Source organism: Alosa sapidissima, chromosome 4 (assembly GCF_018492685.1).
Source record: "Alosa sapidissima isolate fAloSap1 chromosome 4, fAloSap1.pri, whole genome shotgun sequence".
NCBI lineage: Eukaryota > Metazoa > Chordata > Actinopteri > Clupeiformes > Clupeidae > Alosa > Alosa sapidissima.
In genome coordinates this window covers 4610961-4634867 of record NC_055960.1, presented here as the reverse complement: position 1 = coordinate 4634867, position 23907 = coordinate 4610961, and the positions used below count along the sequence as shown (strand labels likewise).

Genomic DNA, 23907 nt, shown 5'->3' with positions numbered 1-23907 from the left:
GAAATAACGACAAGTTCTATGTCCTCTTCAGCAGAGTTAAAATCAGCTGGTGCTGCAGATATAATATAAATAAATACATAATGTGCCACTGTAAATTAAACACACATATTTCTGTTTTCCAGCAACATATTAGCAAGCACAGCACAGGCCAATATTTTACAGCATTGTACAATATATTCAATGAAATAGCCTACCAACATGCTGCATTAAATGGATCCAGTAATCCAATCATTAAATGGATCCATAATCCAGGCATACTGAACACTGCTGGTTGGGAAATATTTTTGAAATAAACTTTGCAGGGATGTGATGTAGGCCTACTGTTTAATACATGGGATCACAAGAGTGGCTCCCGAATCAGCGATTTCACTCAGATTCTCAAAGGCATTAATATACTGTTGCGATCGAGGCGCCTGTCCATACCTCGAGTTTTTTAGTGAATGCAGTAATCTTATCTGCTATGTGAGGTAGGTGCTTGTCTTTGTCTTGTAACTGGAGATTTAACTCATTGAGCTTTCCAAATATATTGCTAAGAGGCCAGCTTCATCAAGAAATTTTCATTAGTGAACGTGCTTGCAGATTCGTATGCGCTTTTCCTCCAAGAAGAGGTGAGACAGAGCTCAAACATGCGCGACAGCACTTTACCCTTAGGAAAGCCACCTTGCCTCGCTGTGAAACAGTAGGCTACAGCTGTGTGGTCAGCTCCCATCTCCTCGCAAAGTGCGGGGAACAGACGCGCTTTTAAGGGCCGGGTCTGGATGAAATTCACCACTCTCACAACCTTGTTCAAAATCTCAGCTGCCTTGATACGAGCGCTTCCCTATGAATAACACAGTGCGTCCATTGCGCACCGGGTGCTACCTAGGCCAGGCTACAGATAAAAAAATAAATAAACAACTCCTGTTTTCATGTCAGTTCGCGCCCCACTTGGCATGTCTCCGCGGCCCCATAGTGGGTCGCGACCCACAGTTTGGCCTAGGCAGAACTTTTGCAAGATGAAGTTCACACAAGTCACCAGGCATACCGGTATGTGAGTTCAAGCAATCTTTATTATTTTTATGTAGCAAAAACTGGTAGAAAAAGGCCCACTCTGATATTATTCTTAACCACACATAAAACGGCATGTTTTCCCCTTGTTCTGATTCCGAAGCATATAGCCTACGAGAGGCGTAGTATTGTAGAGATCAGCGCTGCGTTTGTACTCGTGTGTGTATGTGTGCTTATGACATTTGCTGGCCGTTTTAACCTTGTAAACGTCATTTTTCGACCAGTTTTATTTGATTCATGTAGGAGGGAGGGGCTAGGAGAATTTGAGCCGGGGGAGGCCCCTGGAAAAAAAAATTTGACCGGGGGGAGGGCCAGGCAGAACATTTTTAACCCGATCGTTTGACGACTGGCCCTCCCCCCCCCCCCGCTAAATATCGTACAGTCCCTTAATGTATGGTCAACAAAACGGAACCTGAAAGTAAGAATCGCAGAACATAAAGCGGTAAATAGAAATGGCAATATGGATTATGCCATAGCTAGACACTGCAAAGAGAAAAAACATGGACCGGCCCAAATAAGATGGATGTTGCTGCTGGCGAACAGTGTGACACCAGTTAAGCTTTTATTAAGTTGGCAAACGTTTGAACTAGCCAACTAGCTCCGCTGGTGGGAAACGCATGGGTCTCACAGCGCTGCCGCTGTCCTATTGCGTGCAGAGGGAATTTGAAAGACAACTGATTATCCCGCCCCTCGGACTGAGCACTGCGAACGGTGAGTGTCCAGACCCTACATTTTAATGTTGTTGTGACCATCAAAAATCATTTATCGCCTTAACTCCGTGATAACAGGACGTAACAGGAAGGCATTTGGCTGAGCAACAGAGGTTAATATGCTCTATATTTTGTCCAAATGATGTCTGTCTATCATCGTTGCACTCGGAGAAAACCAGAATGTTTAATTTGTCCTGCGTTTTTTCTACGGCTGCAAACGGGATTCACTCGCAGTTAACCAAATATTTCTTTATTAGGGCAGGGCAGGCATATTTCTGACTATTAAATTATTTCTAAACCAGTCTGCTAAAGTCTGTAGTGAAGTCTGTGTAGGGTTTTCCAGGCTCCATTTCTTTTTACGAGACACCCTGCTCACTTGAGCCATCTACCGGTTGTTTGGGTTGTTGCAGCGTCTCACTGGAAAAATACAAATTAAAGTCGCGTGATACCGCGTGATCCCCACGCGCGGACAGCGAGTGAAGCTGGCCAAGTCGAAGCACTGCCCACTGTATCACCCAGCCTTAACTTAAATGTTAACTTATGATATCAAATTGTACGAGTTGTGAATGGTGGATATTGAAGTGATAACCATGTAAGTTGTGATGGTATGTTCTTTGTATTGTAGGGATACACAGCCAGGACGGGTGTAATTATTATACGCATTGACCTTTTATTGTTGGTAGTATTTCATAGATTGTATTTTTGGTGCAAAACTATATAAAATCGAATTGTACACAGTCAAGGTCATGTGACACCACAATTGTCTATTTCACCTGTGGGTTTCATCCAAAATCAGAGAGCGAACCTGAGGAAGCCAAACGGCGAAAGGCATTGTTCACTCCCAATAAAGCAATTCTTCACATCAGACCAGTGGCAGTGATAATTTCCACTTTTTAAAACATTTAATAGCTTATTTGGGTTTGGAAAATGTTACCTGATGGCCATGTAGCGTATAAAGTAGCCTTCCTTCCACCAAGTCCAGGATCTTCAGCGTAGAATCGTTAGAGGCCGTGATGAGGTAGTTCCCAGTAGGATGAAAGGACAAACCATTTACTGCTGCACTGTGCACTGTGGAGGTAAAGCATGTGAATTATCAAAACAACTAAAATGTCACAGAATACAAAATTTTAATATGAGTTCTGTTTACTGAAACAAAAGACCATGATAAAACCATTCAGTAAGACTCTTACTAGTTTATGCGAAAGTATTGCAGTAGCTACTGTACAGTGCCTATAAAAAAATGTTCAACCCCTTGGATATTTCCACTTTTACTGCTTTTATAAATGGAATCCTGATCAATTTAATTTGGCCTTTTTTACAATAATTTACAAAAGTCCCTTCTTTAATGTCAAAGTAAAGTAGATTTCTACAAAGTAATGTTAATGAATTAATTAAAAATATATAATGCAAAATAAGCAATTGCATAAATGTTCACCCCCTTCAAGCACCTTCGGCCACAATTAAAACATGGAGTCTGCGTGAAAGTAAAGTAGATTTCTACAAGGTAATGTTAATTAATTCATCAAAAATATATAATGCAAAATAAACGTTCGCATAATGTTCAACCCCTAGCCTGGGTCTGGGAACCACACATTCATTTTCTCGTATTTGAGGCGTGGTTTACAAATGCCCAGAGCCGTTTATTTGGCGCTACGAATGTCTATCAAATACGTCTGTACATAGCTCATGGCCTAAAGGCCCATTCACACCAAGAACGATAACGATAACTATAACTATAACCATAACGACAAAAGCGTTCACACTGAACAACGATAAACAAAGTCTCTCATTGTGTTAATAAATGTGAGGGCTAAAATTCGAAATGTGCTTTCTTTTGTTTCCCCATGTATGGAAAAAGATGAGGCTGCAGTCGATGTCTGCCAAACTTTGACAGGTGTCCGGCTGAGTTTATCCGTGTCCAGCTAACGTTAATGTTAGGAAACTGTGAGGATTACTAGCCTGATCCTTATGTTACAATAGCAACCAATCACCTAAGCAGATTTTCTAAAATCGTAAATTTAACTCCTCAATATCTATGGAGAAAAAATCATGTCAACTTCTTAATTTCCTCTTAATTTAAGTATAAGCATATAGTGTACTCTTTTGATCCTGTGAGGGAAATTTGGTCTCTGCATTTATCCCAATTCGTGAATTAGTGAAACACACTCAGCACACAGTGAACACACAGTGAGGTGAAGCACACACTAATCCCAACAGTGAGCTGCCTGCTACAGCGGCGCTCGGGGAGCAGTGAGGGGTTAGGTGCCTTGCTCAAGGCGCACTTCAGCCGTTCGGTTTCTTACAGGTTGGGTCATCGTTGCCGATAACATGCTAGCATTGTGCTAATGAATGATGTCATTGAAACTTTTGAAAGGCTTTTTAGAACATTTAAGTGACTTTAAAAAATATAATACTTAACAGTGTGTATTTTCTTTGCCTCCCCTTTTGAATGCAACATTCAAATTAGTGGACAAAAAATTATATATTAGCTTATTTCTTAATTACGAAAATAGACACTCTAACACACCTTATGTGCAAACTCTTTTGGGAACTCTATGATGAATAGAACTGAAATAGATGACGATCGAAAACTCATGAAACCGCACAATCTGGACATTTTATCTGGACATTTAATCATAACTCGGCTTCTGATGGTTGCCGCTTTGGGTCAAATCAGTGACGCATGCACGTCAGGTCAAACCCAGGCCTTTTATTTTCGTGGGTTTATCACTAGGTGGCAGTCTCGCCAGGTCACTTCCCGGAAACATTACAGGCAACACTTCTCAGGAGCTGAAGGGGAAAATGAAAAAGTTGAAGAAAAAGATATTGCAACAGGTGCGTTTTCGCCAGACAACGCTGGATGAGTCCACTTTTCTACTAAGATAAGATGACTCTGACCACGACAATCAGGGGAGACCAGGATCACCACACAATCAGGGGAGACCACACGCCACGTCAAAAACATTAGAAAGAGTGACTGACCACCGTGCTGAGTCGGGCTTGCAAGAAGGCGATAGCGACACAGACGTTACCGAACAGAAAAACTATATGTAACTTACACAAGTCCTTTGACCCAGAAATGTAAGTGTCAGAAGAGTGGCAGGCTCAAACAGCGCATATTTCATAAAAGATGCTATATCTCCATTTCTAAAAAATACAGGGATTTTGATTAAATGAAAACTAGCCACTGTTTAGCTAAGGGATTTCTGAGGAACAGAGGCATGTAGAAATAAACAGTTTGTACTCACTGAGAGCTTAAAGTCTCACCTTTCAAACAAGCCATAGTATGTGTCCATAGCTATAGCATAGAATACGCTGTGGCTCGTCAACAATAATCTAGATTGCTGGCACTCTGGGACAAAGCTTTCGAAAACAGTGTGGCATTCAAAGTGTTAATTAGCGTCTTTTAGTTATGAAAACTTTAACCATCAGCGACACATTGAAAATATGCTAACTGAAACAACTGGTGAACAAGTAATAACTTTCTAAGACAAGATCAAACTATTAGGCCTAGGTGAATTTACAATCACACTCAGTGGAATATTTTTAGTTTCGCAAAACGGCAGCTGGGGGGACTACTGGTCAAACCCCGACCAGTAGGCACGGCTGAAGTGCCCTTGAGCAAGGCACCTAACCCTCACTGCTCCCCGAGCGTCGCTATTGTTGCAGGTAGCTCACTGCGCTGGGATTAGTGTGTGCTTCACCTCACTGTGTGTTCATTGTGTGCAGTGTGTTTCACTAATTCACATAAATGCAGAGACCAAATTTCCCTCACGGGATCAAAAGAGTATATATACTTATACTTAATTGCGAGTGAACACTTGTTAAGCTCACCTCATCAAGTCTTTCATTTAACCCACCTTTGAATGAAGAAAAAAATTACATAAAGAAAGGCCACTATGCCAGTCATTCTCAATTGTCACTTTCTCTCTGTATCTCATCCTCACATGAAATGGATTTGCAGGAGATTTTAATTCACATGCTCAAGGAGCTTTCTGGAGAAGTTGGATGTCTGCTCGTTTGGCGTAGTTTTAAGTAAAAAATCATAGCGGCGTACTTTGATGTGAAAATGCGTGGTTACTACGCAAAATGCGTACAGGTTGGCAGGTCTGCACACACACACACACACACACACACCATTACAACCCCCCCCCCCCCCCCCCCCACACACACACAAAAAGAGTAGAGGATAGAGACAAATTGACAGGCGTGATCTATTTCTACGGAAAGAATGTGCTGGACTGAGCGCCGGTCATATTTTGTACCGCTATGCGGTACATCTACTTTGCGTTTTTGCTTTTTCTTTCATTATGATAGAACACACTATAACTAATGAATACATGATAATTTTGGGAACAATTTACACAATTAAATCTTGTTTTAACAATAGGAACATTTGTAACTCCGTTACCATGTAACTCCGTTACCATGACTTATGAAACATATGTCTTAGAAGTATGCCAAAACTAATCACAGTCGCAAAATCTTTGGTCATATTATAAGTGTAGAAATACTTCGATGAGTTTTTTTAATGTTGTATTTTGAGAACCTCATGTTTGATGATGTTGACTTTTATGGTAAGGAAGTGATGTTAATTTTCTCTAACTCCTTTACCGAGCACTTTCTGGCTTTAAAATCATATGAAGATTTAATTTCACCAGACCATTTTGTGCTACTATTTAAGTACATGTAGGCACATACAAACTGACATATTGTTCTTAAATTTTGATTCATTATTGCTGAGTGGCATCAAAAAATCTAGTGGGAGTGTAACCGCGTAATCTTCCCCATTAGCTACAAGAGACAGCGACAAAGCGGCAGGCTGCCATTCATTTTCAATGGGAATGGCCGTTTGCCAGCGATGAGCTTGCCACTGCCACGAGCAAGGCGGGGCCAAAATAGACAAGAAGTCTACTTTATGCAAATGCTGAGCGATGCGACAAAGCAACTGCCAATCGGAGTGAAGTTGACGTGACGTTCATTGCTTGAAAGTTAACTCAAAAAGTTTATCCAAGATGCCGGAGCTAACTCATAGAAGGAAGTATTTCTTTACTAACAAGTAAGTTCAGGGTTTGTGGCCTTATATTTTGCAATCCTAGCAAGAAATCTTAACTTTTAAATATAAAAGGCAGGTTTTGTAACCAAAAAATACATCTGAATCATGTCATGAACGAGCTATCTGTCAGCCACCTAGCACGTAGAAATCGGTAGCCATCAATCACCCGTGAAGCACAGCCCCACTCAACAAGTTGGGTTGGTTGGTGGAGTTGTCGCTGTCTTTTGTAGCTAATGTGACTGTGGGTTGTGTCAGCCTGCACGGAGCTTCTGAACTGTGAGATTAATTGGCTGGACAGCACTAATTGGCTGGACAGCAGTTGAATTAGGTCAGTCACTTTAAGGAGGGTGAATATTTATGCATCTATATCTTTAATTTTGCATTATATATTTATAAGTAATTAACATAACTTTGTAGAACTTTGCTTTTACTTTTAAGAGGGGACATTAAAGAGGGGACTTTTGTAAATTATTGTAAAAAACAAAGGCCAAATTAAGTTTTAAATTAAGATTCTATTTATCAAAGCAATAAAAGGGGAAATATCCAAGGGGGTGAATACTGGCACTGCATCTCATCAGCTCATCTTGAAAGCTAGATTGTGCAATTTGTCAGTTTTTGGATATGTTTTTACAGGCAAATAGTTTTGGCATAATCCTCAAATTCACTTCGATGGTACATACTGTAGTCATGTTAAGGATAGAACAAACATGTCATTCCTATTAGTCATATAGGATATGCACCATGTAGTTCTGTGTAACAACTGACAAAAATGTAAGAAAACCTTTCACAGCACAACATTGCCAGGTATCACCAAGAGACACATTAGTAAACTTTTATCAATGACAAGTGAGTTGTTAGTGATGTTTGCTGAGTTTTTAGTGGTGTTTGCAGGGTAGTTAGCTTGTCAATTCTAAACCAAAACACATACAGCATGAAGGCAACTGATATTTGAACCAGAGAACATGCGGACACTAAATCCTGCTGAGCATATTTTAGCAAAATAAGCCTCAACACCAGCAAAAACTGCGTCAGAATGATTTTATTTACATGCACTTTTAACAGTATTATTTTGTGTTCTTTCCTGACCCAGGGTCACCTTTGGAATTTAAGTGTTGTGGTGGATTAGCAGGGGTAATACATTTCCACCATTCAAGCACTCCATCCAACCTCACTTGAATGGGTCTCTAAGTGCTCAGAGAAAAATATCCGGAATAACTAATCCCAGCAAGATAGCAAGATCTCTCACTCAACTAGGGTAAGCTTTCTCAAACCGCTTTCTCAATCCATGTTTGCTTTCACAAGCAAATATGATATGAGAAGTACTAGACAGCCCCCTTGAGGACAAAACGTGCTACTACAACCAGAAAATCAACAAGAGTACACTCATTGAAGTGTGTGATCTCTCAATACCTTTACTAATTTTAGATCACACACCGAATTTCTAGTCTTCCTTATAGCACCCAATGCCCTCTAAGGGGAAAAGGTTTCTGTTGATGGGGCAATTGAAACTCTTAATAGACACTCTGGAGTCTGGAACCTGTTTTCACCAAAATACACTGCAAATAAATACAATCTAACCAAGTGTTATTAATCTTATATTAAGATCAAAAAAATCTATTAGGGATTGTTTTTAGTATGACAAGACTTACCTAGCACTCTCTCAAAAGATCATTTTGACTTTATTTAAGAAGACTGTCTTAAGGCAAAGGCCTTTTGCCTTTATTAAGCTAGAAAAGTGAAGAGCAACAGGAAGTAAGTGGGAAGGAGAGATGAGGTGGGATCGGGACATGACCGCAAGTCGGATTCGAATCTGGGTCCCCATGGGCACTTGGGCCCGGACATGGTATAGGCGCTGTAGCCTGCAGCGCCACAGTGCCCCCCACATTTGCTTGTTTTCAGGATGAGGCGCCTTGAAATAAGTCAAACTCTTCTTAAATTAAGTCAAATGATTTTACGAGAAAGCGCTAGACAAGTCTCTTTATACTGAAAACAATACGAACTAGATATTTTGATCTTGATATAAGATTAATAACATTTGGTTAGATTTTAGATAAGCAGTTTTTGCAGTGTATTGTTTTCATTTTTTCCGTGCGAACGGGGCCTGAGGCCAATTCCAACAGTAACCCCTAACTTAAAAATGTACGTTTATGGGTGGGAAACCATAATGTAACAATAGATGTGAACAAACTAAATAGATTATCTAGGTCATACAGGTGATAACTCTATGTTTTCTACGATAGATACAACTGCACCACCTGTTGGTCTGGAGACAGAGGTAGCACATCTCTCACATTACAAATCAAATTCATGGGCTGTGGCTTAATTAAAACAACTAAAAGGATACAACATCATTGTGTACAGATAATGAATAAAGTGTCTTCCAGAATTACTGGCAGCACATTTATTTTAATATGAAAAATCTGAAAAAGACTGATGATAATTGTCCCTTACTGTTTATCAAATAAATAAATAATTTATAAAATGATTTACTCAACAAATAAAGAGTATGTATAAATAAATAAACAAAACCATTGCCACATTTAAAAAGTCACAGATTATTGCAAAATAAATGTTATTTCAAAGTTTGTTATTATATACACCTTCATTTAGTATTTTGTTTTAGCTTTTTGGCAGCAGCATCCAGATTTGGATTGAATTACTGTACATCACTTGGTACCTCCTGGAATCCAAGGCCATGTATGTTTTTTTTTATTTTTTTTATTAATTTAGGATTTAAAATGTAATATTAACTGGTCAATTATCTAAAGCAAGAATACCAATTATTCTAAATTTAAGTGCATTAGTTGTATGTTTACACTGACAGAACTAAAGCTCAATAATCATTATTCTTGCATAAACAAACTGCTAGGCCTACATGATTAGTCGTAAATGTCATTAGGCATGGAGCAACATATTAAGTCAACTCACAAGTAATGAGAGTATAGACAAGCTCCACAATCTCTTACCTTGATAGTGCTGCAGAAGTTTATTGGTTCGAATGTCCCACACTTTCACGGTGTTGTCATTGCTTGCTGCTGCAATGCAGGTGCCACTTGGATGAAAGTCAGCGTAGTTCACAAAGCTGATTGCAAGGAAAACCAAACAATGAAATCAGTCTTGGCACCTTGCAAAACATTGGGGTCATTAAAGTTCAGGGGGTGTTAAAAGACTTACCCTCCATGTTCATAAAAGGAATGTATGCATTCACGACTGTTTTTGTCCCATATCTTTATAGTTTTATCATCACTAGCCGACACTATCAATCGTCCATCTGGTGAAAACCTGAAAAATAAGACAGTAAGTGTACTGATAACAAAAGCACATTATGCAGGTTTTTACCATTTTGTGGTTAATTTTTTGAGCATAACTGGTTTTGAGAAGATCCTCTATATAATTTTTAAGGACTCTGGCCATGTGAAGGACAGGTGATTACATTGATCATTCTTATTACTTTTTGGGAAATTGCCCTCTATCCCCAGAGTTAGATAAGAGGATACACACTCTTCTATTCTCTGTGAGTGTAATAACCCAGACTGACAGCCTCACCGTTAGTCTACCTTAGCATATTTCAATGGAAGTGGGTTGCACCACTTAGCCTATAGCTCACAAAAGTGATAAATAGACTCCTAACAACTCCAAAATGTTCTTGTTAACATGTTGTGACTTGTGTATATTTACCATGTGTAGAAATAACTATGTAAAATGAGCAGAGCCGGACAGTAACGGAGTACATTTACTTGAGTACAGTACTTGAGTACAATTTTGAGGGATCTGTACTTTACCCGAGTATCATTTTTGGGGAGTACTTATGACTTTACTCAAGTACATTTGAGAGGCAAATATTGTACTCTTTATTCCACTACATTTCTATCCATAACCGTGAGTACCCGTTACTTCTTCTAAAAAAAAAGGAAAAAGAAAAATCTCGGAAACGGTCAATTTGTTGTTTCCCACTCAAATGTGATTGGATTGTGCAGGCGCCACTGATTGGGACAGCCTATCAGCAATCACCTTCAGCTTTCCGCCAAAGTCAACTCCATGGTCAGATTTAGATAAGAGATGAAACCATGGACGAAACAATGGATGAAGACGCAGCAGGTCCATCCCGGGAATGTGCCAACCTGTGGCCACACCTCGCCAGACTATTTCAATTGAACAAGTTAATGATAGTTTTAGCTTCAAGTGTTTCAATTACAAAATAATATTTTGTATTTGAAATATGTATTTTAAATACATGTATTAGAAATATTGCCCATCCCTGGCAACATGGTAAAAAGATGAAAATGACTTGATTTTACTTTCAATTCCTTTTACATTCTCCAAGGTATTAACATTAACATTTTTCATAACTCCATGTAGGTTGTTCTTGTAAATGTAAGCACTGTGGCAGTAGTAATGCAATATTTAGAAAATGTAGCCTACTCTTGTACTCTTGATACTCAAGTACTTTTAAAAACAAGTACTTCAGTACTTTTACTTAAGTAGACATCTGACTGTTGTACTTTTACTTGTACTTGAGCAAAATTTAGCAAAGGGTATCTGTACTTTTACTCAAGTAATGAAGCTGTGTACTCTGTCCGCCTCTGAAAATGAGACCGCAATTTTCGAACTATATTCTCTTCAAACTGTCAAAGCACCGCTACCTAGACCATAGACACAGTGATTGCATAGAGCATGTGAAAAGCCTGTGGTAAATTCTGTCAATAAAACCAATGTGACTTGCAAGTAGCGCAACTAAAGTCACTGGTAATTATGGCTGAGTTTATGAAAGCAGAATCCTCAGAGGATGATGGTTATTTCAGGACGAAGCAAAATCCAGAACCAAATATTTTAGTATACAGAGTATACAACAGGTTAGAATAGTATACAACAACAGGTTTTGGAAGCTGAGTGGCCAATCACTGTGTCCAGGTAGCGGTGCTTTGACAACATAAGCAAGAATATAGTTCCAACAATGCATCTGCTTAGAAAATGTCTGATTTTAAATTGTGATTTCTACATGTGATAAATACACAAGTCAGAACATGTAAATAAGATAATTCTGTAGCTGTTAGGACATCTATTTTGTTGGTTAACAGTGGGGGTGTCAGACTTTGAGATAGTCTTTTTTAACATTGACAAGATATTATCGTGCTATAAAGTGAAAACATCACACAACAAATATCTCATCATAAAATATTGTGAAAATATCACATCAAAGAATAAATATGTAAAAATATTTTTTAGTCCATATCACCTACACATAGTTTTTAAGTGGTGCGCCAAAATTTGTGTTAGTGTTTTCAGTGAGGAGTACCAGTAGAACTAGTGAAAAAAGTTAACCTGGATCCTCTCTGAATGAGGAAGTTCATGAACAGATAGCAATGGCCACATACTTTGCACAGCGCACCCAGTTTATGTGCTGGCTGAGGGAGAAGAGGAACTTTTGCCGATGGACAGTCCAGACTTTGATTGTTTTGTCATCAGAGGCAGTGACCAGTGACTGACCATCATTGGAGAAGCTGACACTGCGGACAGTGGCAGTGTGTGCTCTGAACACGGTTGATTCACCTTTTCTGAAAGGTATAGAGTAGCATAACAAGGAACAATGACAAGAACAGCATTTTATGTACAAAACATGGCTATTCAAGCTGCAATAAGTGTGAAATACAACTTTTACCTACAAATTAAATTTGCTGTGTGGTGAAATAACACATTTGAGGAGTGAATTATTTTCCTGGTTCCTTCTAGAATTCTACACAAACAATCTATAGTTTCAGTGTTCTTTATACAGTCTATGGGAAAAATCTCTGAGGGTAATTGTGGCATCATAGTCCAGAACTCTCGGTTTACGAACATTATACTCACATATTTGTGACCGTACTCCTCAACAGGTTAATTAGAGTCAGTGTGTAAATACACAAGACTGAAGTACTGGTCATCATAAATAACAATGCAATTCTGTGTTTTGGAAATAAAAGCCTCCTTAAGTTCTATACCAGGTTCATTTAACGTGAAGCTACTCCTGTTTATACTTCTACTATTGTTATTGTTATTAATATATTATTTTGATTTAAATGCTGTACCTTGCTTTAGATAAAAACGTCTGCTGAGTAAACATAAACAAATATAAAATAGGATAAATTCATCACTGAGCTGGAAAGTTTGGCATTACATCCAAGATTTAAACGCAACATACATTACTCACAAAAAGCTAGGGATATCTGGCTTTGAACTGTTGGACATGCACATTCAAAAGTTTAGAGGTCACATGTCACCTGTAAAGGTTATAGTGGATTTTAGGTTAATCCTGAAATTTCACCAAAGCCGAATATCCCTGACTTTTTGTGAGTAGTGTAAACATCCTACTCCTAAATTTAACGTTTTACTACAATTAGTGATGATGTTTTCTGACAAAGGTCAAATGAACTCACACACTAGGTACCCAGAGACGGACGGTCTTGTCCCTGGATGCAGAGGCCACCAGGTGTCCGGAAGGTGAGAACTGTACTGAGAGCACTGCGTCTTTGTGACCAACGAACCTGTATGCTCTCATCTGAGGCTTCATATTCCATATCATCAAACACGAATCCAAGGATCCTGTGGCTAATATTAAAATTGAATCACATTAATATTAACGTCTAAGTGAAACTGACGTACCCGGGGTTTTACATGAACGATCACGTTAACGTACCTATTTGTTTCATGTTGCAGTTGAAATCAACAGATGTAACTGCATCTCGGTGGCCTTTGAAGTGCCTCTCTAGTGAGGGATCGTCCTGAAATTAACATAAATGTGTGGAATGTGTGGTTACGTCATTAATAAATGTGATATCTGACAGCTTGGATAGTGATAGCTACTAGTGTTATACGCAGAGCCATATACCTTTACTGACATTGGCTACGTATAACCAGAGCCATATACCTTTATATGGCTCTGGTTATACGTAGCCAATGTCAGTAAATAAGCTAGAAGTTACCTAATGGTAATGTTATTCGCAGCTATAACGTTAGCGTTAGTGTAACAACCTACGACAATATCAATAGCTAGCAATCATAATAACTTAGCTGCTACAACTTTAATGGTAACGCAAACGATACAAAGTATGCTTGTTGACTTCAGCAAGCAGCTCAAGTCACTGTTGATTCTGTGATAGCTGCTAATTCGTTTACTAAAGTCACTTTAGCCATCTTACCATTGCAGACATCACTCACAGTGACTAACTGTTAAAAGTCAACGTTAACGTTACTCAACAGTGGTTTAACAAAGAAATGCCGAAGTCCGTAAGTTAGCCTTTTAATTGAACGTTAACGTTGCTAAATTAGCTCCAAGGACGTGTTCCTGATACAGCGACAGCAACAATCCAGTTATAGTTCGGTAGCAACTGCAGCCAGTGAGCCAACGTAGAAGCTAGCTAATGTTGCAGTAGCCTGACAGTTAACGTTACGTTACTTGCCAAATCTTAACAGATGTACGGTAACGTTATGCATGATATATTTGCTTTAACTACATGTCAGTCCATCCTCACATCATCTGTCACAAATCGAATTTCTGTTTGAAATTAGCTTCTAGAACTACTCCCAACTTGAAATCAATATATGTCTGGAACGTCATGCTGTGCTACATGTGCTACATGCTATCTGCTCGTCTGCTGTAACTAAGAGGAAGCAGATTCAACAAACAGTGCAGTGCAAGTTGTTTTGAGTTTACGCGCCCTATGGCCCCATCTGGCGCCCTCTTCTTCTTCTTCTTCTTGTTTTTTATGGCAGTTGGCAAACAACGTCTGGTTGCATTACCGCCACCTTCTGAAATGGAGTGTTGGTCTGGATACCCAGATAGCAAGGTGATGATGTTGATTTTCCATCCAAATCATCATTTTGGTTGAGATTGAAATCTCAATGGTAAATAGACATTGAATCAGCATTACAATCCTGACAAAAACCCGACAGTGCATGAATATTGATAGGAGAGATATCGAAACAACATTGGTTTATAGTTTATGTTGCCATAATCGATAGAGCATCGATACATAGTTAACTAAAAGATATTGAAAAGTCATGGATTTGTGGTTGACTGGGAAATCTTAACGTGGTGATTGAAAAGTAGTGGATTTATAGTTGACCGCGCGACGACGACAACTGTGCAGGAGATCATTTTCAGCAACAGTTCAGTCAGACCAACGGGGGTGTTCAGCTCTCTGTCAAGTTCACTCCTCCTTAATGGTAAGCAAGCATTTATTTTATTGTCCATACAAACGATAATGTTTTATTGTAAAAGTGTACTACATTAAATTCGGTCATGTTTACAGTCTATGTACATCGTACTGTCTGACTTAAACCAGAGCCCGTCTACTTATTAGACATTCTCTGCTTAAACTCATTCAAATGCTAGGCTAGCTAAATTTACTTGCTGTTGTCAATTAATGTTTAGGCTAACTTACATTATGGCAGTTCATCATAATGTTAAGTTAACGTTACTCGGCAGTCTGATTTATAATTAGGTCCTACCTTTGTTGTCAGTAAGTTACAGTTTATTATACTCATGATAACTAGATGTACCGCATAGCGGTACAAAATATGACCGCCGCTCAGTCCTGGACATCCGTTCCGCGAAAATAAATCACACTTCAATTTGTCTCCATATTTTACTCCATCCCCCACTCTTGAAACTTTTGTGTATGCTTGTTTGGCATGCCTGAGTGTGTGTGTGCGGCTGCACAGAAAGTAGCCTACTGGTGCTGAAAAGGTGAATAGATTGTAGAATAGCCAAAGAAGATGTAGCATTGTTATAAAACCTTTAAAATCTCTAAACAATCACAAGTAGGGCAGTTCATCACAGTTCATCCATTGCAACTGGATTGATGAAAGGTCACTTACACCTGTAGGCTACTTTGTATTTGGGAAAAGCAAAAGGTATCAGCATAATGTTATTTATTTATTTATTTATTTATTTATTTATTTATTATGTATTTATAAACAAAAACATCTCTGTCAGTTCCATGCCGTTTTCAACAGCTATCAAAAACAAAGGTCATTTTTGGATGGATGGATTTTTTGTGAATGTTTCTTCTTCTACATAAGATTTTAGTCATCTTTAGTTCATGTAATACTTTATTGTCAATGCACAAATTAAGTAACAGTAGTCTGAAACGTTATTGTTAATGCACAAATTAAGTAACAGTAGTCTGAAACGAAATGCTGTTTTACATCTAACCAGTGGTGCAAATAACTGACATGTCCAAATGGGCCTTGATGAAATGCGTCGCTAGACTGTTCATACACATTTTAACGGGCCAAAGTTTAAGAGCTTTTGTCCGTTATTGTTCGTGCAAATATAGGCTGATTCATGTTCCCTTGCATTGTGTAACTGAGGTCCATGGCTAGTCTGGCTTTCATCAGACCAAGCTCAATCTTTTAAGAAATCAAAAAATAAATAGCGGGCAGATCAGGCTGGGTTCACCCAGCCTAGTCCATAGGCACCCGATATTGTTTAATTTTCCGATTGAGATATACACGCTCTGGCTATTCTAAATGCAAAAATGCATCAGGGAGTTATGACAAAACGGTAACTAACAAACTAGATCCTAATAGAAAGCTGTTAGCTTCCCTAAGCTACAGGTAGGATTATAAGGTTACAACATAACTTGTCAATAGGCTATGCTGGCGACACAAATAAAATCTCCTTTGGAAACCAATGGCTTACGCCTTACAGTATCAAGCGGACTTAAACTGCCATATCGTGGCGAAAAGTTGTAATAACATTCACGCAGCTCCATGAGTCAAGGAAAGTGCGAATGAAGTAGCCACTTCTAAATGGGACCCACTACACAGTAGCTTAAGGTGTGTTGCTAAAGCAGCCATAATGAAATGAAGGTGTCATTGTTTGGATACTTCACACACACGTGCTTTTTAATTTCACAGACTACAACTACCAAGCTGGAATCAAAGCACATCGATTCCCCTCTCACACCCTGCACGCACTTAAAACAAAATAAACAGGCGTCTCAGTCTCACGCATGTATAAGCAAAACTGTATCAGACCGGTGTAACGTTGGTAAATCTTCCATTGTACAGAATGATTTTGTAGCACGTGCAATAAATGACAGTGGAAAGATACAAACAGTGCTGCTATCAATTTGCTTGGTATAACCGCATTTATAGTTTTCTACAAATGCAATCAATCAAATGGGCCTCCATCACTCAACCAACACTAACGGTAACATTACCTAGGTCCTTATTGATATTACAAGATTAACGTACCTGCAGTAAAAACCAAGCATGTCCGATAAACATCCTCAGATTTATTTCGGCTTCAAGAAGAAATGGGAATTACACTTCATGTGAACATCGTCCTATCCTTATTAGATGTTCGCTGCGGTAAATTACAGTCCTTGTAGGAAGCGTCCATTGTTTTTCCAACCGACTTTTAACTTCCAACAAAATTACGTCTCACTGCAACGATGCGCCATCTAGTGGACAAACGACTACTTATCGCCAATACTGAAAATGCAGCCATGATGATGATGATGAATATTTATTTTAATCCTACTGAATTTGTAATTATGTATCGGCCGTTCTAATACCGATAGTATGTGGGTGCCTGTGTGTGTGCATGTGTATATGTGTGCACCGCCATTTACAGGCCAATGAGTGTACAGTCACTAAATGTACACATAACCTAATTTTTTTAGACCCCCCATGGATGAAATTCTACGAAACTTGGCATACCCCCAGAGAATGCCAGGTCAATCATACACATAAAATTTGGTGCAGTTCTTAACATCTTAACTGAAGATAGGGGCGATTAATGCAGAATAATATTGCATTTTCATTTTTTACCGGGGGGGTGGGGGTTGGTGGTCCCCGGGGACAAAATTATTTTTTTCCGTAAAAGTCTAGTGGGGCTACATACCCACCAAATTTCATGTACCCCGGTGGTTCGGTGACCCGGGTATCAATGACCAAAAATTCAGGAAGTAGATGACGGAAAAAATTCTTGAATTGTGTGCATGTGTGCGTGTACAAGTTTATGTTTATGTGTGTGTGTGTGTGTGTGTGTGTGTGTGTGTGTGTGTGCGTGCTTGTGTGTTTGCCTGCGTATGTGTGTTTGTGCATGTGCATGCATGCGTACATATGTCTACTGTGTGAGTATGTGTCATACGTATGATTACTGTAAATGTATGTGTGTGCGTGTGTATCTGTTTATGCACATGTGTGCACATGGAATGGGTTAACATGACCCCTGGAGGCAAACATACGGAAAAAATTGGTCATCCTAGGCCCTACAGTTCTCAAGATATTCACAGAGAACTGTGTCTGCCCTACCCTCCTTTCGGGGGGTCCAGTCCAGCGGGGGGGCTACAGATCAAAACAAAAAATTACGGTTCCATGCTATCCATGTGGGGGTACATGCCCACCAAGTTTTGTGTACCCCGGTCTTTCAGTGTCCCGGGAATCCTTGTTGGTGTACGTCACTAAATGTACACATAAATTATTTTATTGTAAGGCCCCCCATGAACGAAAGTACACAAAACTTGGCATGCATTCGGAGGGTGTCATAATGATCCTACACTTTTAATTTCGTGCAGTTTTGACCTTGTCAGCCAGAGATATTGTGATGAAAACACCTAATTTTTTGCTTTTTAATTTTTAACTAGGTGGCGCTATACATGAAATAAGTGGTAATGGGATGGGTTGACATGCCCCCTTAAGACCAACATACATAAAAAAGGTGGACCTCCTAGGCCCTACGGTTCTCGAGATATTCACAGAAAACTGTCTCCGGCCACCTACAGGCCAGTTGGTGTATAGTAACAGAAATTAATTTATTGTGTGGCCCCCCATGAACGGAATTCCACAAAACTTGGCGTGCATACAGAGGGTGTCATAATGATCCTACATTTCCAATTTTGTGCAGTTTTGACTATGTTAGGTCACAGATACCTTCAATTACAACACCTCATTTTTACTTTTTTGTGTTTAACTAGGTGGCGCTATACATGAAATGAGTGGTTATGGAATGGGTTGACATGGCCCTTTGAGATCAACATACAAAAAAAAATGGTCCTCCTAAACCCTACGGTTTTCGAGATATTCACAGAAAACTGTGTCTGCCCTACCCTCCTTTCGGGGGGTCCAGTCCAGCGGGGGGGCTACAGATCAAAACGAAAAACGATGGTTCCATGCTATCCATGTGGGGTTACATGCCCACCAAGTTTCGTGTACCCCGGTCTTTCAGTGTCCCGGGAATCATTGACGGAAATTTGGGCATGCGAAAAAGAAAAAAAGTAGTGCTAGGCCTACCGGTAACGTTAGCTTCTAGGCTACTGTCAAAATTATAGGCTGAAGATGTGCTGCTGGTTAACGTGGAGATTTAGCTAACATTTATGTAACTCCTGGTGATCATATTTTTGTAAGTTTAATAGGCTAACTTTAGCAATACTGATATAAGTTAACTCAAAGTCATATCTGACTAGACTGCTATCATTAACCGTTCATTGGGCAGCAAAATTGTTCGGACGAACAGAGCTGCCCGAATGGCATGGTGCTGCTTAGTAGCAAACACGGCATGTTCAATGAGCTCACCCAGCTTGCGAAACTGAATTATTCTAACACTATCTTCAGCCTGGCATTTTGACAGCAAACTCAACAAACATATAGAATATATATTCTATGATTATTCTAAAGTTTCAATTATAAGTAGCCTTCAGTTGAACATATTTATCTAACACTGTCTATCTCTTTTTCCACTGCCACTTCACTCTGCTACTGGATGGTGGAGGAGGGCTGACTGCTAACGGGTGGTCTATGAATGCTATACTGAATGGATGGCAGGGAAGCACAACACACGTGAATTTCTAAATAAAGAAGAGTTAATAAATGCACTTGATTTTCAAACTAAGTTGTCAATGGTTATTTATGCATATGATTGTGTAGCCTAAACCAGCCATACTAGACCTAGTCAAATTTATCCTGGCTGTATATAAAGCAGGATTTGAATTTCCCAATATTTTTCCAGATTAAAAGTGGTTTACTGAGGTTTAATATCAATTGAAATATATTGAAATCGCATTGATCTGTAGTTGGAATTTCAACATTTCTTCAATATTAATAGAGGGTGCAAAATGTTATAGGATCAATGTTGAAGTGCGACGTTGACTCAATGATTTTAACGTTGACAAAATAATGTTGATTTAGCATAGATTCAATGAGTAATTGCTATCTGGGTAATAATTCCCTAAACTTAAATTATCTTTATTAAACCAGTTCTTAAAAAAAAAGAAAAGAAAAATCCAAAACATAAATCTCCAGAATTCCTTTGCAAAATATCTCTTACTATCAAAGGTATCTCTTCATCTTCTAGCTGATGGATTAACTGCTGCCTCTCATTACTATATCTATTCTTCAATAGCATGTTCTATGGCAGTGGTTCTTAAACTTTTTGTCTGGCGACCCCACAAAAAAGTATGGTGAGGTCTGGCGACCCCCCCTTTCCCCAAACCCATTCTAAGTCCTTATGCAAATACCCCCCTCAAACATCGCCGCAAATCACACATTGTGGGTGGTCGAGTTATCTTTAACTTGGCGAGTGAATGCATATTTCAGAAATTCTTTCTGATAAAGCCGACGCGCCGTTTGTTTTCTTTTTTTTGTTCGGCCTGTAGACTTGTCCCATCTGAGGATCACGGAGGAGTAGACGCACTGGTAGATGGCACTTCCGAGCTTTTGTTCAATTTTTTAAGCAGCCACCTGTCCATTTTGGCTAGTAGGCTACCTATGTCTTTTGTTTTGTTTTATGTTTTACTTAGAATAGCGGGAACAAGTTGTTGCATAGTGGGAGCAGATAGTTACATTGTTTCTCAGCGGACCAGTAGCCCATAGACTGAACCAGATCTCGTTGAAAGACGAAAACATTTCTCTCTTCTCTCTGCGTGTAAATAAGAAAAAGGCAGAAAAGGCCAATATTATTTATTTTTTGTTTCACCTAATAATAATTAATAATAATTTCAGACTGAATACAGAACATAATTGGCGACCCCACAGAAGTTTTTGGCGACCCCTAGTTTAAGAATCACTGTTCTATGGTATCCTGTGTGTTACTACACCTCCCATCAGCATGTTTTTTTAATTAAAAATAATGTACTGTTTAAAGCTGCAGTAGGCAAGATTTTTTTGATCATATTCACTGAAACCAACACTATGCTCCAACAGAACAACATAAATCAGCCGGTTTTAGGAAAAACCCCGCACTTCTACCTCCACCTAGAGCCTGTTATTTGTGCAAAATTCCACAGCTCCCGGTTCTTCTGGTCCAATCAGAGCAGGGCTGTGTGAGATCTGACTGTCAATCACAGTCTGGTGCGCACTGACGAGCACAAACTTGGGGGCCGTCTACACAACGCTGTTTTTTGTGAAACCGGTGAGGTTTTGTTATCGGTTACGCCTTGCGTGTACACGACGCCGGCAGTTTAGGAGACTGTAACCGATAGTTTTTGAAACCGGCTTCCGAAGTGGGAATTTTTGAAACCGCCAGCTAACTTTCGCTGTGTAGAGGCCTGTAGGTGCGAAGCCGTCAATTTTATGACGACATAGCCCCACCTCTCAACTCAGCCATGGCACTCGACCTGACATGCTGCTTGTCAAAACAAACCAAACCTTTTGTTTATCATATTAAAATGTTGTTTTCTTTTCCCTGTCATGATTTATTTGCACAATGTAGCTTATCAGCCTTTTGTGACTAAGTTAGAAGCACTTGTTAGCTTAACAGTTGGAAAACATTAGCTTACTGCATGCTAATGTTTTCTCCAGTGGTGCTCAGACCTAATGCAATGCGTAGGCTAAGCATTTGAAAATTCACACATAGCAGTCACATACCTTGAAAATTAGCTTTTAGGCCGGGAGCCACGTATACCCCTCAGGATGCTTTTTGCTATGTTTTTTTCACTAAGATTTCCTGTTAGCCTATACCCTGGGCCATAACGAGTTGATAGGGACAACTCCCAACTCGGCCCCGTTTGGTCTCAGGGCCCAAAAAATCTGCAGGCGAAATTATATAGCTGTAAATATTAAGGTACTGCAACTGCAAAAATGGTCCTAGAACCCTGTAAATTTACATGGATCACCCTGTCACATAGGGGAACCAACCTGAAAAATGTTTCAGGGCTTGGTGCTTTTCTTCTGTCAAATATCATCTTTAACATACCCAAAAAGCCCAAAAAATGCTTGTCCGCCTGACAAATTGTCTTCAAATTTGATCATTTTCAACTCTGTTATGATATGCATTAGTCCCTCAAATGTAAATAGAAAACTACCCAAGTTCATGAGCTTCAATTTAAGTCCAAGATGACCTTTCTAGCTAGAGCACAACAGATGTTATGTCCAAAGTTATTCACAGTAGCCTATCCGAAATCAGCAGGGAAAAAAGACGCTTCAGGCATCATCATTTCATATGGCACTCTGAAGATTCTTTTCATTTAAACCATGTTTCAGAAGAGTTGGCATGCAGTATAGTGCTATACTATCTTGTGTGAATGACTGTAGCCCAGGTATTCAGCATGCAAGATAACACACAAAACCAGCCAACACACTAACCGAACCAACATTCTAACCAACATCCCATCTGAAATTATTCTCACTCCAAAGACCATTTTGAGGTAAGTTGATCCCCTTCGGTGTGTGTGTGTGTGTGTGTGTGTGTGTTAAATGGACAGTCATAAACCTAACTTCGATTGTCTAATATGTTTTAGCTAATCAAATGTCGCTCGTGGGGATAATTTTAAGGACTTATGATCGCGTGCGGAAACGATTTATAACATTAAGTTACATGAAGTGAAATAATGTACATCAATCACACATTGAAAGCCACAGTGCAGACTATTGTATTAAATCATTGTCCTTATCTTTGCCTTGTTTTTCGCCTTGACCAAGTATTTCCAGCACTAGCAAAGATAGCTGATGTGTTAGCTAGCTGTGGTTATTAGCCTCTGCTTGTCTGCTTCCTGATAAAGTCCTCTCAGTTTAATCTTTTCTTATTTAGATGCTGTTTTACAAGCATTGTGTCATCCATATTAGTGTTAGATTATGTTAATGGACATTTACATAATTAGATTTTTGCACATTTTGAATTCATTGCTGTAATGAAACTTATTTTCAGATGGGTGTAACACAATCAACAATCTAAACCTAGAAACATGCCAAAGAAAAGGCATCATGATGAAGACTGGACAATTGGCCAGGGTTCTTCAAAACAAAAGCCACCACCTCAGCCATGTCTTCAAAACTGTATCCTGCATGGTAACAATGGGACTGTACAAGACAAGTTCATTCTTTTGTCTTCTAAGGCTGATCCGCAGACTGCATTTACTGAAATTCATGACATGAAAAAGAAACTTCAAACACAAGTGTTTGATTGTGGTGGAATGCAAGATATTGTTGAATCAATTCCTGATGAATTGTCCTTGGATAGTGGCTACCATAAAAGCTGCCAACGTGTTTTTTTCCAAAAGGCAAAGCATGCTTTAGGCAAGTGTCAAGCAGAGAATGCGTCAACAAGACAAGCCAGAGATCATATGGATTCTCCAGTTTTGTTTGGGCAGTACTGCATATTCTGCAAAGGTAGCACAGTGAAGCAAGTGTCTGGCAAAAGATACAACCTACAAAAATTCCAGTCAAGTGCATACAGAAAAATAGGGGAAAAAGCCAAGGAACTCAGTGATGAAGACCTGCTGTGCAAAATCAGAGGACTTGATCTTTTTGCTAAGGAGCCACAGTATCATGAATGCTGTCGAAGACAGTACATGGTAAAACGAGTACCCCAGACTCACAATTCATTTGCAACATCTGAAATAACTACAAAGAAGGCACTGATAAGTAAAGCTTTTACTCGTGTGCATGACCATATCAAAATGGAAGTTATCCAGAACGGTCAGGTTATTAAACTTGCTCACCTCACAACATTGTATAATGACACCTTAAAGGAATTCAGAGAAGCATCTATTGCTGAAATCACAAGTCATAACCTGAGGCAAAAAATTGAAGGCTGCCCTGATCTGAAAGATTGTATTGACTTCTCATCCTGTCAATTTAAAGATACATTTTTGTAAATCCCTGGAATCC

The 23907-nt window shown here is 39.3% G+C and overlaps 1 protein-coding gene across 2 annotated transcripts in view; it reads right to left on the bottom strand.

The window, feature by feature from the left end:
- poc1a (POC1 centriolar protein A) overlaps positions 1–14554 on the bottom strand; it is a 76390-nt gene extending 61836 nt beyond the window's left edge. Inside the window, exons 1-7 of one of the 2 annotated variants that reach the window (XM_042089007.1) lie at positions 13989–14554; positions 13487–13571; positions 13227–13398; positions 12189–12368; positions 9988–10095; positions 9780–9895; positions 2692–2825 (exon numbers count right to left, since the gene is read on the bottom strand). In XM_042089007.1, the coding sequence (XP_041944941.1) occupies positions 2692–2825; positions 9780–9895; positions 9988–10095; positions 12189–12368; positions 13227–13398; positions 13487–13571; positions 13989–14000 (807 nt within the window). In that variant the 5' untranslated portion in view covers positions 14001–14554. The remainder of the gene's footprint in view (positions 1–2691; positions 2826–9779; positions 9896–9987; positions 10096–12188; positions 12369–13226; positions 13399–13486; positions 13572–13988) is intronic. The other variant, XM_042089008.1, reaches the window with a different exon arrangement.
- Between the last annotated feature and the right edge of the window lie 9353 nt (positions 14555–23907).